Source organism: Heterodontus francisci, unplaced genomic scaffold, assembly GCF_036365525.1.
Source record: "Heterodontus francisci isolate sHetFra1 unplaced genomic scaffold, sHetFra1.hap1 HAP1_SCAFFOLD_58, whole genome shotgun sequence".
Taxonomy (NCBI): domain Eukaryota; kingdom Metazoa; phylum Chordata; class Chondrichthyes; order Heterodontiformes; family Heterodontidae; genus Heterodontus; species Heterodontus francisci.
This window is the reverse complement of record NW_027142006.1, coordinates 9,146,094-9,160,313: the sequence shown is the minus strand read 5'-3', so window position 1 is coordinate 9,160,313 and position 14,220 is coordinate 9,146,094. Positions and strand designations below refer to the sequence as shown.

Sequence of the window (14,220 nt, the reverse complement as noted above, 5' to 3'; positions counted from 1 at the left end):
CTGCACCAGAGACTGAGAGCTACCGAATTACACAACACGCTCAAACACAGGATCAGAGAAAAAAGAAATGAAATTAATTGCACGCTCACATGCAATAGCAGAGACACAAGGACACAGAATCAGCCAATATATGTCTTCCCAACAACAGCCAGGACATTTCCAGGGAGCTTTACATAAGAAGCGGCTCTTTCAACAGAAACTGGGGTTGGAGACAGTCTTTGGGAAATATACTTCCTGATTGCAGGAAGGGTGTTTGTGATTGGTTGCAAATGTTTAATCTGATTGGATGGCGAAAGAGACCAATTAGAGAATTAAAATATGAAACCTTTGTGACATCACTGCCAGTCACCCAATCACAATCTTTATTTTCCCCCACCCCTCATTAGCATAGAGCTGTGGGATTGTCTATTTAATCCGCACTCGGAAGGGGTTTGGTTTATCTCTGAGTCTGAAATTGAAACTGAAGATGGTTGAGGAGAAGAGGAAAGCAGCTCCTAAGAAGGGCGCCAAGAAAACCTTAAATAAACCGTCAGCAAAGGGCGGCAAGAAGCGGAGAAAGTCGAGGAAGGAGAGTTACTCCATCTACATCTACAAAGTGATGAAGCAGGTTCACCCCGACACCGGCATCTCCTCCAAGGCCATGAGCATCATGAACTCGTTTGTGAACGATATTTTCGAGCGCATCGCGGGTGAGGCTTCCCGCCTGGCCCATTACAACAAGCGCAGCACCATCAGCTCCCGGGAGATCCAGACCGCCGTGCGCCTGCTGCTGCCCGGGGAGCTGGCCAAGCACGCCGTGTCGGAAGGGACAAAGGCGGTGACCAAGTACATCAGCTCCAAGTAAAACTGCACAATGGACTGAAAAACATCCCAAACACAACGGCTCTTTTAAGAGCCACCCACAATCTCTCTGAAAAAGCTGCATCCGGACATCTCTATTAAATCACTAAGATAATGTATAATATAATAACGATCCCACTACTGTGTTTGTGTCTCCTGTCCCATGAACCCATAATGCGCTCATTCGCCTTTCCTTTTTTGCTTAAAGCTGTTATTTTTTTTTGCACAGCCCCTGAATGACCGCTTTAACAGCTGCTTTCAGCGGGAAGAGTCAGACCTCCGTTCCTTCACTCCATTCCTGAAATGTGAACTGATTCATCATTTTATCAACAGCAACTCTCCGCAGTGTAACAGCCCGGAATGGGATCATTATAGAGCAGATTAAGGGCAGTTTGAGGATTCGATCCGGCTCCCTCTTTTCAGAGAAGGACACTGGGCTCTGATTGAAGATAAACTGAATGTTTCGCTTCAGGGAAATGCTGTGAACAGGGATTTAGTACCGCCCGGGACAGTTTGAAAGCGATTGTGGGAAGATCCACAATTTAAACAACATTTAAAACCCGCGTCTCTGATTGGTGACGAAAGGATTAGATTAGATTAGAGATACAGCACTGAAACAGGCCCTTCGGCCCACGGAGTCTGTGCCGAACATCAACCACCCATTTATACTAATCCTACATTCCTACCAAACATCGCCACCTGTCCCTATATTTCCCTCCCACCTGCCTACACTAGTGACAATTTATAATGGCCAATTTACCTATCAACCTGCAAGTCTTTTGGCTTGTGGGAGGAAACCGGAGCACCCGGAGAAAAACCCACGCAGACACAGGGAGAACTTGCAAACTCCACACAGGCAGTACCCAGAATTGAACCCGGGTCCCTGGAGCTGTGAGGCTGCGGTGCTAACCACTGCGCCACTGCGCCCTAGTTGAATATAAGCAGTTGAATAAAAGAAAATAAAGAGAAGGGATTTTAAATCTTTGACGAAGGATGACATTTATTTTAATCCGCTCCTTTCCGAAAATGAAATTGGCGGGCTTTTTGAAATTGACAAATTCTCTTTCTGAGGTTGTGGTGGGTAAATCCCGCCCTCTTCTGTTGTCAGTGACCTGATTGGTGATGAATATAGGCAAATAAGGTGAATTAAGTACCGACCAATGAGGAGACTTTTCAGTCTGTAAGTACAGTAAATGCAGTGGAAAATATCCATTCTTCGTGAAAGAATTTGTGAAAATATCTGGAAGAGGAAAGACCGGCGGCAAAGCTCGGGCCAAGGCCAAGTCTCGCTCCTCCCGGGCTGGACTGCAGTTCCCGGTGGGCCGTGTTCACAGGCTCCTGAGAAAGGGCAACTATGCTGAGCGTGTGGGTGCCGGAGCCCCGGTCTATCTGGCTGCTGTGCTCGAGTATCTGACCGCTAAAATCCTCGAACTCGCCGGTAACGCGGCGCGGGACAACAAGAAGAGCCGCATCATCCCCAGACACCTGCAGCTGGCCGTCCGCAACGACGAGGAGCTCAACAAGCTGCTGGGAGGGGTGACCATCGCTCAGGGCGGGGTGCTGCCTAATATCCAGGCCGTGCTGTTGCCCAAGAAAACCAGCGCTCAGAGCTCCCAGAAAAAGTAAAGCGGCCAAAATATCATCGAATAAACCAAAGGCTCTTTTCAGAGCCACCGACAGTCTCTGTGAAAGGGCTGATTACTGTCTGATTCCAGAATGTCAGTAACAGGGCCGAATCAGATTTACAATGTTTAAGCAACTATTTCAGTGACTTCTCACTGTCCCCCGAAACCCTGTCCAATTTATTACTTCCACACCGAATTTGAGTTATTTGTCCCGTTACATTTTGCCGGCAGTTACAGATGAGTAACCAACAATATTACAGATTAAAGCTGTTCGTAAAATATGGACATAACCATCCAAAATCTTGTTTTTTATTCCGCTTTTATCAGCACAATTTCCTGGCGCTATTTTACGAACAGCTTTAAAATGGTGCCAGGAATTTGCTGATAAAAGCGGAATATAAATGTTTTTTAATGGTCACACATGTATATATATATATATATATATAAAACGATCAGCTTTCGATAGATTTTCCAGGAATCGCTTCTTTCCGATACTGAAATTGGCGGCTTTTTCGAATTCAAACTTTGTCAGGTCGACAATTTAAGCCAATGATTTGCTGCATTTTCCAATTCGAAGCTCTGCGATTGGTTAAGACATACGAATGGGAAGAGGGTGACCAATCAGAAGTGGGCTCGGGCTCAAACTGCGGAAATTCCAGGTCCCTGGATGATTGAGCTGAAACTGATCAGTTTCACAAACCCTGTCAGTTTCAGTGCAGGAAACACCGTCTCGGGAGAAATAACATCACAAGTGGGTCTGGTTCCAGTGACCGATTCAATGGCTGCTGCAAAACTCCCGGATTCTCTCATTGCATCGAAATCATTTTGAAATTCTATGAAAACAATGAGTGATTCTGGAGGAGTAATGTGGCTTTTCACTGAGGGCATGTGTCGACTGGGGAAATAACTAACTGGAGAGTCTCGGGCACTGTTTACACAGCACGTTTACAAAATCAAATCCACTGCACATCCTTGCTACAACTGAAATATCAAACTCGGGGATTCCAGTTTTGTATCCCGAACACAGCAGATTGATTGAACTGTTCTGAACAGCCTATCCCAGCTCCCATTTCCAGGTCACTGCTTTCTCTGTGAGGTGGTGAGTGGCTCTTAGAAGAGCCTTTGTTGTGCGTTTGCTGGAAAGGGTCAAGTTGTTCAACCGCCGAATCCGTAGAGAGTGCGGCCCTGCCGTTTCAGAGCGTACACCACATCCATGGCAGTGACCGTCTTGCGCTTGGCGTGCTCAGTGTAGGTGACCGCATCCCTGATCACATTCTCCAGGAAAACCTTCAACACCCCGCGAGTCTCCTCATAGATCAAACCCGAGATCCGCTTGACCCCGCCACGGCGAGCCAGGCGGCGGATTGCTGGTTTGGTGATGCCCTGGATATTATCACGAAGCACTTTGCGGTGCCGCTTTGCTCCGCCTTTGCCCAGTCCTTTCCCTCCTTTACCTCTGCCAGACATGATGATTCTTCACTCAGATCACTGCAGTCCATGAGTAACAGAATCCTTCAGGATCCTTTGTATACAGACCCCCTGGACCTTGCTGAGAAAGGCAGAGTGAGAGCAGGGAGTGGAGGAGACAGAGTGAGGATTAAACAGAGAGCGAGAGGGAGGAGACACCCAGAGTGACAGACAGAGAGAGAACGGTTCCGAAGAAGGGTTACTGACCCGAAACGTTAACTCTGCTTCTCTTTCCACAGATGCTGCCAGACCTGCTGAGTGAATCCAGCATTTCTTGTTTTGGTTGAGAGAGAACGGCCCCTCATCTTTCAGATCCACCTCCAGTTTCCTCCGGGCTGCCAATTTCAAACCCTTTATTAACAGTAGAACCGAAACCCAGCTCTCCACACAAACCCTTCCAGACTCGGCATTCGTAGTCAAAGCCTTCCAGAAAGCCGGAGCTTTTAAATATGGTCCTGCTACAATTAACACTCAGTAATGTTCCCACCGAAACACAATCCATTCGATACTAAGAAACCTCCTCAGTAACATCACCATTTCCACACACATCCGCTTCCAGCAGTTTACAAACACCTTTTTGCAGCTGTTTGGGGAATCTCCTGTGTTAAGATTGGAGTTGGAAAGCGGCCTTTACCCTGCAGTGTTATCGGCTCACAGTGAACCTGCCGACTGGTCGACTCAGCCATGGCCACAATTTCTATTATGAAGATTGCACCTTCACAGTCTACATCTAAATCTTCATGCAGTAAATGTGACAGTGCGTCAGCGATAGCATTCTCCTTTGAACTACGATATTCAATGTTACAGTCAAACAGTGAGAGAAGTACAGCCCACTGCAGCATCCTTGATACTGCCATTGTCAGTATTGTAGACTTTGGTCCCAGAATAGCTATTAGTGGTTTATGATCTGTTACTAGCGTAAAGTTACCACCCAACAAAATCTGGTGAAACGTTTTGTTTCCAAAGATGATTCCAAACACTTCCTTTCCTATCTGTGTGTAGTTCCAGTCACTCTTGGTCAGGGTACGTGACACAAATGCTCTGGGCTTCTCCTGACCATGCTCCACAACATGACTGATTACTGCTCCAACTCCATATTTTGAAGCTAGCTTCAGTTCACCATTTGTGTGGTAATGAATGTGTAGTGTGTCACTGGTCAAGCTTCTCTTACATGCATCATAAGCATCTTGTTGTGCTTTAGACCATTTCCATTTCACATCTTTCTTCAACAACTCATGTAGTGGAGCTAACACCATTGCATGCTCAGGCAGAAATTGCAAGTAGTATTGGACCATGCGTAGAAAAGATCTAAACTCAGACACATCTTTTTGTCTTAGGGGCTTTGACCATAGCCTCTATCTTCTCTTTCACTGGCTGTAGTACTTTTCATTGATTATCAGGCCAAGGTACACCACCTCAGATTGTACAAAGGCACACTTGTTCTTTTTCAAGTGACACATTGTGATCATTGAGCCTTTTTAACACTTCATCCAACACTTGAAAATTCTCTTCATTTGTTACAGTCATGATCAACACATCATCCTGATTGCACAAGCAATGTAGCACTCCTTGTAAAATCTTACCCATTGTAACTTGGAAGAAGTTTGGAGAAGGCTTCACACCGTACGGCAGCTTTATGTAGGAGTATAACCCCATGTGTGTGTTTATTGTGAGATACTGCAGATTCACTTGATTCACATTGAGCTGTGCATAAGCATGGAATAAATCCAACTTTGTGAATAGCTTGGACCCTGCTAACTCCGCATACAAATCTCGAGATCAGTAGTGGATACTTCTCATAATCCACTTCCTGGTTCATTGTGACATTGTCATCCCCACATAGACTAATGGTTTTGTCTGACTTGGGCACAATGACAATTGGGTTTGCCCAATCACAGTGATCAGTTTTCACCAGCACACCATATCTCTCCAGATTCTTTTGCTCCTCTTCAACCTGGGTTTTGGAAGCATAAGGAAGCAGCCAAACTTTGCAATACACTGGTTTGGTATCAGGCCTGATTCAGATGTGAGCTTTCACACTGATTATGCCTTCATAGCTGTCCTCGAAAGTATTCCTGTAACTATTCAATGGCTGATCAAGCACCTTGGTTGTTTCAACTTGAAAAAACATGCTTCCAGTCTAACTTCAGCTTTCAAAGCCAGTCTTTCCCCATTATTATTGGTTTGTTGACATATCTCACTACCTTGTAGGGGCGAGGCTGGCATAGCAGTAATGTCACTGAACTGATAATCTCACGACTCAGACTAATGCCCTGGGGATATGAGTTTAAATCCCACCATGGCAGCTGGTGGAATTCAGATTCAATTCATTAATGAATAATATAAAATCTGAGCAGTGGTGCCATGCAACGATGATTGATTTTCATTAAAACCCATCTGGTTCACTCATACCCTTTACAGAAGGCAATCTGCTGTGCTTACCTGGTCTGGCCAGTATGTGATGCTGGCCCACAACAATGTGGTTTACTCTCACCTGTCCTCTGAAATGACCTAGCAAGCAATTCAGTTGTCAAGGGCAATTAGGAATGGGCAATAAATGCTGGCCTTGCCAGTGATGCCTACTTCCACTGACATAATTTTTTAAACAATGGGTAACTTGAGGGGCCTGCCCTTATGTTGGATATTGCACTCCATTTGCCCACACATTTCTCACACCTCACCAGAGTAGGTTTTCAATTGACCGGTGCTCTCAGTTTGACAGACATCACTGACTTTGCTCCCATACATTTCTCTACTCATGATGGAGCAATCCATGGTCGTAGCAATGTACTGTTTATTTACCAACAACATTATACAAAAGTCTCCATCATTTGAGTGATTGCTAGTCGCATAAATGCTGTACAGCCCTTGCTCCTCTTTGGTTAGGCACTCTGGATTCACTTCAAGATTGTGAACTCCACCCTTATAACATCACTGTTTTCCATTACCACTGGAATTAGTTCCCTTTCCTTCTTTGGCCTCTGCTTGACAAATAAAACATTTTGCATTTCTGTACTGACATGATTGTGCTGTGTGGTTGCCCTTATGGTAATAACGACACTAAACTGCTATCATTGGCACTCTTCTGGCTATGTCTGTCCACTTTAGACTTGGCTGAAGCACTTTAACGGTGGACAGAAGCCTGTACTAGTTAACTGCATAGGACAAAATTCCCTAACATTCTTTGATGCCATCTCCATGGAAACAGCAATCTTACACACGATCTCAAATGTAAGATTTTGTGTGTTTAGTAACTTCGATTGGATTCTTTTGTTCACCAAATCCACACACAAATATGTCTCAAAATGCATGGTCTAAGAATGTGCCAAAGTTGCAACGTGATAAAAATTCTTCAGTGCCACAATATACTCACCAACTGCTTCACTACTTTTCTGATTTCTGGTTCCAAATTTATAGCATTCTGCTATCTCTAGTGGCTTAGGGTTGAAATGTTCCTCCAACTTGGTGATATTGTTTTGACTGGCACATATTTTGCTTTGTTCAGAGCAGGAAGCTTTGTTAGCATGTCATACACTTCCAGGCCAATTTCCACAAGCAAAATTGTTTTCTTTTGCTCAGGAATTGCCTTATTCTGAGTCTTGACCGCCTCACCTTCCAGTCCCAAAATATTCTTAACTCTAAAAACATGCCCATTCTTTCAATACAGGAACGGAATGTTGCTCAAACCCTCTCATTCGTTGCCATCTTTCAGCTGTATCCCATGAGTACAGCCAAATTTCCTCAATGAGCACGAAGACCGTGCGGTATCCTATTCAACTCAGGAGACAGTCTGAGGCTCAGGCTGTCCACAACCCATCTAAATTCTCCACTATCCGAGCAACTAAGTCACCAGGAACTGGCTGATCTTGTTTACTGCAGTCCCTGCTGCTGTTTTCTGCCTATATTTACAGACTTTATCTTCCCCTTGTTGCCATTTTCTCGATAATATTCAGGTGGGTCGAGCAGAAAAAATGGATACCAAATATGGCCAGTTCAAGGAAGTGTTTATTCACGCCATACGTCATCACGTCATGTGTGAATCACGTTCTGATCACTCCTTCCAAATGTATGTCTGAATAAGTGAAAAAACCCCCTCACAATTAACAATGTCACCTTTCAGTGTTTTGTGGAGAAATTTCACGGCGTGACGTATGTCATTAATGTGTTCGTACAAATTTCATAAAAATATGGAGTTGCAAATGATTTGCCAGGAAATCGTCTAAACATATCTCCATGTCTCCCACTCACTCGCAAAGAACTGCAAACTCACAGATTCAGAAAGAACCCGGAGATGGAAATCAATGTTCAGCACAGCTAGAAAGATCTGCACTAATCTGTAGCTCAAAAAACTCAAACACTGTATTTTGACCCTTTGACTTAGTTGGTCGAAGTACCTCTTTAATGAACAGATCAATCCTGGATTCAAATCCCCTTTAAGCCTGACTGTAACTTGGTTTTCCAACTACTTTATTGAGCAGCACAATAAGACAGGACAGTGACAAAAGCAAAATACTGCAGATGCTGGAAATCTGAAATGAAAACAGAAAGTGCTCGAAATATTCAGCGGGTCTGGTGGCATCTGTGGACAGAGAAGCAGAGTTAACCTTTCAGGTCTGTGACATTTTATCAGAACTGCTGAAATGTTAACTCTGCTCCTCTCTGCACAGATGCTACCAGACCTGCTGAATATTTCCAGCACTTTCTGTTTTTATTTAAAACAGGACTCTATCTGTCTTTGCTGAGCGAAGGATTTCCGAATGGATATTTGACGATTGTCCCTTCTTGTACAGAAATTCACTGCAAATACTATAAAGGTACCTCAGTCAACCACACCTCCTTTGAGAGAAATTTGTTCATCATTGCATTTGATCTGGAAACCACTCTTGACATTAATCTCACTGAATCAGAGTGTGACGGATTGTATCTGTCAGTGTGTTCATGTCACTATGTGCTGCTTTCTACTGAGTCTGGGACACGATGCAAGGTGGAGGATTTGTCCGAGTTTTGGATTATATTGTCAGTTGAGAATGATAAATACTGAAAAGAAGCAAATAAGAAATCCTTGTCCCCAGATTTGAGAATCTGGAGATCCGCTTTGGGAAAGTGAATCAGAGCAGAATGAAGGATGAACTGTCTGATTGCCCAGAAGTGATGAAGACACAGCTCAGTCAGCACATTCCCCTGGTTTATGATGCTGGAACATTCCTCACACAGAAATTTTTCAACTCAGTAAAAATATTCTGACAGCTGATAACGTTTGCTACCAATTGAAGGACTGTCTAATGTGGTTATCAAGTCAGAGTGAAAAGTTTATTAAACTTGGTTCCATTCAATCCAGCTGTCATAAACTTTGAACCTTTATACATTTTATAAACAGTATTTGAAGGGTCTCAGTAACAATGTTCAGTGTTGATGAGAGTAGGGTCTGGGTGAGAAACTGCTGAGTGTGACAGGGTCAGGACTGAATGCAGGAAGTTCTCTAACAGTCTCTCTCTCTCTTTCTCCCTCTCTATTGCTGAAGGGATTGAGTTGATTGACAACTGGCGGCTGCTGGTGTTTGAATAAATGAAGTTCCTTCCAACCATTTTTTGATTGACAGCTACAAAGAACTTTTTTGTCCCAGGACACAAAAATGAACAGAAGTGGATCAGTGTAGGATGATTCTCGGTCTGTATAAAAGGGGTGTGATTTCAGCTGCCATGGTCCAGTGGTTAAAGATTTCAACATTGAGATCCACTGGACTTATCCCAGTTTGGTTTGAATCCTGCTCACAGAGGATCTATTCAGTGATTTTAATTATTTTTAATCTTTAATCCTCTATTTCCACAAAACGCAGGCACTGAAATAACTCATACTCCTCACCATTGCTATCCATTATACAGGTGGTGGCTGCATGGTCTAATGGAGACACACTCGGAGGGGTTTGGGAGACGTTTCTTCTCGGGTTTTCGGGATCTTTTGGTCCACCAACAGCAACCGGATGTCTGCAGAGGAACTCGGAGTGCCAGGCCGCTCAGAGGACAGACTTCCCAGGATCAATTTTAATCAGGGGACAAAATATCAATGGAACAGAACATAAAAGGTCCGAGGATTGAAACTGAAATTCCTGATGTTTTGGAAGAAACCTGCAGATGTTGGACGTTAATATTTGCTCGGTGCAGATTCATTTTAGTTCGTTATTGTGTCCTGGGACAAACAAATGGCTGGCAGCTGTCAATCCAAAAAATAAAAATCAGAAGATTCTGGCAATTTCCACCCTGACAGCTCTCAGCAGTCTTGGTTGCATCCCATTCAGTCCTAATGACTTATCAACATGAAGTACAGCCAGCCGTTCCAGTATCTCCTATTTATTAGGAGTTATGTGCAAATGAATCCATTTGCAAATTATTGAAAGTGAGTGGTTTTATTGAAGAGGGTTTAAAGGAGGATGAGAGAATCGTGTGTGAAAATGAAGTGGAATCAATGCAAGTAAAATTAGCAGGAACTGGAATGAAGGTGGTGGGGATCTCCTGGTCACATGGACTGCTTGCAGAATTTTATAAAGATTTCTTTCATAGAGATTTTAACTCCATTTCATATTTGTTATTTTTTTCATGGGATGTAAGCATCGCTGGATTGACCATCATTTATTGCCCATCCCTAATTGCCCTGGTTTTGGTGAGCTGCCTACTTGAACCACTGCAGTTCACATGTTATAGGTACACACACAGTGCTATTAGGGAGGGAGTTCCGGGATTTTTATATGCCCTAGGGAAGGGACGGCAAAATAGATCCAAGTCACGATGTTGTGTGGCTTGGAGGGGAGGTTGCTGGTTGCAGTGTTCCCATGTATCTGCTGCTATTGTCCTTCCAGGGAATCAGGGGGAATTCTCTCCGCTGGTTGGAGTCATACCTAGCACAAAGGAAGATGGTTGTGGTTGTTGGAGGTCAATCATCTGAGCTACAGGACATCACTGCAGGAGTTCCACAGGGTAGTGTCCAAGGCCCAACCACCTTCAGCTGCTTCATCAATGACCTTCCTTCAATCAGAAGGTCAGAAGTGGGGATTTTCGCTGATAATTGCACAATGTTCAGCAGCATTCATGACTGCTCAGACACTGAAGCAGTCTGTGTAGAAATGCAGCAAGACCTGGACAATATCCAGGCTTGGGCTGATAGGTGGCAAGTAACATTCATGCCACACAAGTGCCAGGCAATGACCATCTCCAACAAGAGAGAATCTAACCATCTCACCTTGACATTCAATGGCATTACCATCGCCGAATCCCCCACTATCAACATCCCAGGGGCTACCATTGACCAGAAATTGAACTGGAGTCGCCAAAAAAATAATGTGGCTGCAAGAGCAGGTCAGAGGCTAGGAATCCTGCAGCAATTAACTTACCTCCTGACTCCACAAAGCCTGTCCACCATCGACAAGGCACAAGTCAGGAGTATGATGGAATACTGTCCACTTGCTGGATAGGTGCAGCTCCAACAACACTCAAGAAGCTCGATACCATCCAGGACAAAACAGCCCACTTGATTGGCACCCTATCCACAAACATTCACTCCCTCCGCCACTGATGCACAGTGGCAGCAGTGTGCCCCTTTTTTAAATTCATTCATGGGATGTGGGCGTCGCTGGCTAGGCCAGCATTTATTGCCCATCTCTAACTGCCCTTGAGAAGGTGGTGGTGAGCTGCTGTCTTGAACCACTACAGTTCATGTGAGGTAGGTACACTCACAGTGCTGTTCGGAGGGGAGTTCCAGGATTTTGACCCAGTGACAGTGAAGGAACCGCGATATAGTTCCAAGTCAGGATAGTGTGTGACTTGGGGGGAACTTGCAGTTGGTGGCGTTTCCATGCATTTGCTGCCCTTGTCTTCTAGTTGGTAGAGGTTGCGGGTTTGGAAGGTGCTGTCGAAGGACCCTTGGTGCGTTGCTGCAGTGCATCTTGTAAAAAAAATGGTGTTAGAGGTCGGGTGTTTGGAAGGTGATGTCTAGGATGTTAAACGCTGCTGCCACTGTCCACCAGTAGTGGAGTGAGTGAATATTTAAGGTGGTGGATGGGGTGTCGATCAAGGGAACTACTTTGTCCTGGATGGAGTCGAGCTTCCAGAGTGTTGTTGGAGCTGCATTCATCCAGGCAAGTGGAGAGTATTCCATTACACACCTCACTTGTGCCTTGTAGATGGTGGACACGGTTTGGTGAGTCAGGAGGTGTGTTCCTCAGAGAGTAACATAAAAAGCTTTGCTATGGATTACCGCATAGGTCCTAGTTATGCCTGTCTTTTTGTGGTGTATGTCAAACATTCCTTTCTCCAGTCCTACTCAGGACCCCACCCCCCAGCTCTTTTTCCGGTAGAATGATGACTGTGTCAGTGTCGTTTCCTGCTCCTGCCCCGAACTGGAAAACTTCATCAACTTTGTTTCCAATTTCCACCCTTCCCTCACCTTTTCATGATCTATCTCCGACACTTCCCTTCCCTTTGTGACTTCTCTGTCTCCATCTCTGAGGATAAGGCTGTCCACTAATATTCATTCTAAGCCCACTGACTCCCACAGTTACCTTGACTACACTTCCTCACACCCTTCTTCTTGTAAGGACTCCATTCCATTCTCCCAGTTTTTCCATCTCAGACACATCATTTCTGATGATGCAACCTTCGACAACAGCACTTCTGATGTGTTTTCATTTTTCCTCAACCGAGGATTTCCCCCCAGCTGTGGTTGACAGGGCTCTCAACCATGTCTGACACATTTCCTGCACTTCGGCCCTCATCCCTTCTCCTCCCTCCCAGAACTGCAATCAAGTTCCACCCGACCTGCCTGCACATCCAAAGGATCATTATCCACCATTACTGCCACCTCCAGCGTGATGCCATTACCAAACACATCTTCCCCTCCCGTGTCAGCAATCCAAAGGACTGTTCCCTCCGTGACACCCTTGTCCACTCCTGCATTACCCCTGACACCTTGTCCCCTTCCCATGACATCTTTGCATGTAATTGCAGGAGGCATAGATCCTGTCCTTTTACCTCCCCTCTCTTCACCATCCAAGGCCCCAAACGCTCCTTCCAGGTGAAGCAGTGATTTACTTGTACTTCTTTCAATTTAATACATTGTATTCGCTGCTCACAATGCAGCCACCTCTACATTGGGGAGATCAAACATAGATTGGGTGACTGCTTTGCGGAACATCTCTGCTCAGTCCGCAAGCATAAACCCAAGCTTCCGGTTGCTTGCCATTTCAATTCACCACCCTGCTCTCTTGCCCACATTTCTGTCCTCGGCCTGCTGCAGTGTTCCAGTGAAGCAAGCTCCAGGAACAGAACCTCATTTTCTGATTAGACACTCAACAGCCTTCCGGACTGAACATTGAGTACAAAAATTTCAGAGCATGACTGGCTCTTTTAGATTATTTTATTTTATTTTATCATTTTTTGTCACCATGTGTCTGCCTTAATCTTGATTTTTCAAGTTTGTGCTTTTGGACAGAACTGTTCATTATTCTGTCATTAACACTCTCTCTATACTAATGTTTTGCCTTTCACTGCACCCTTAGCACTCTCCCTTTACCGCATGACCTATTTGTCAGTTAATCTCTCCTGCCCTCTGCCCTAACACATACCTTCCATTTTGTTCTCTTCCCCACCTCCACCCCCATCCCTCCGACAACCACACTTCACTTACTTAAAACCTATTACATTGAGTGTGGGACAAATTCCATCCATCCTTTGTACTGTATGAGATTAATTTTGCCACACTTTCTGGTACATTATATGACAGTGAATTTAATTCTAAATATATCTGTGGTACTGTGTCTGAGTGTGAGATTATTTGAGTGTCAGTCTCTGGAACTAAATGTGATTGTGTGATTCATTCTGTGTGTCATTCATGAGTGTTGTATGGGAATGTGGGGCAGCTTCTGTATCTATCTGCTACTGTGGCTGAATGTGGATATCATTCTGTATCTGTCAATGTCTGGAACTAAATGTGAGTGTGAGCTTCATTGTGTATGCATCAATCTTATTGTCAGAATGTGTTTGATTCATTCTCAATGTGTCAGTCTAAGGTACTATGTATGTGCATGGTTTTAATTATGTGTGTCACTTTATGTGAGCTTGGGTCTCATTGTATATCTGTCACTCTCTGGTTCTTTCCGTGACAGTGAGATTAATTCTCTATCTGCTGGTCTCTGAAATTAATTGATTTTGTGATTCACTCTGTGTCTGTCAGTCTATGATACTGTGAATAATTGGGGGATATATATGGTGTTTGTCTGAACTTGGTATTGAGTATGATT

The 14,220-nt window shown here is 44.4% G+C and overlaps 2 protein-coding genes across 2 annotated transcripts; both read left to right on the top strand.

The window, feature by feature from the left end:
• Window positions 1-496: 496 nt before the first annotated feature.
• Window positions 497-844, top strand: LOC137365894 (histone H2B 5-like; the record flags this gene model as incomplete). Its single annotated transcript, XM_068028138.1, has 1 exon — window positions 497-844. A coding segment is annotated over one exon (348 nt), but the record flags the coding sequence as incomplete, so codon positions are not given.
• A 110-nt stretch (window positions 845-954) lies between these two features.
• LOC137365881 (histone H2A-like) lies at window positions 955-2,466 on the top strand. The gene is made up of 2 exons (XM_068028124.1): window positions 955-985; window positions 2,018-2,466. Exons 1-2 carry the CDS (start codon window positions 955-957, stop codon window positions 2,464-2,466), a joined length of 480 nt encoding a protein of 159 aa, XP_067884225.1.
• The last annotated feature ends 11,754 nt before the right edge of the window (window positions 2,467-14,220 follow it).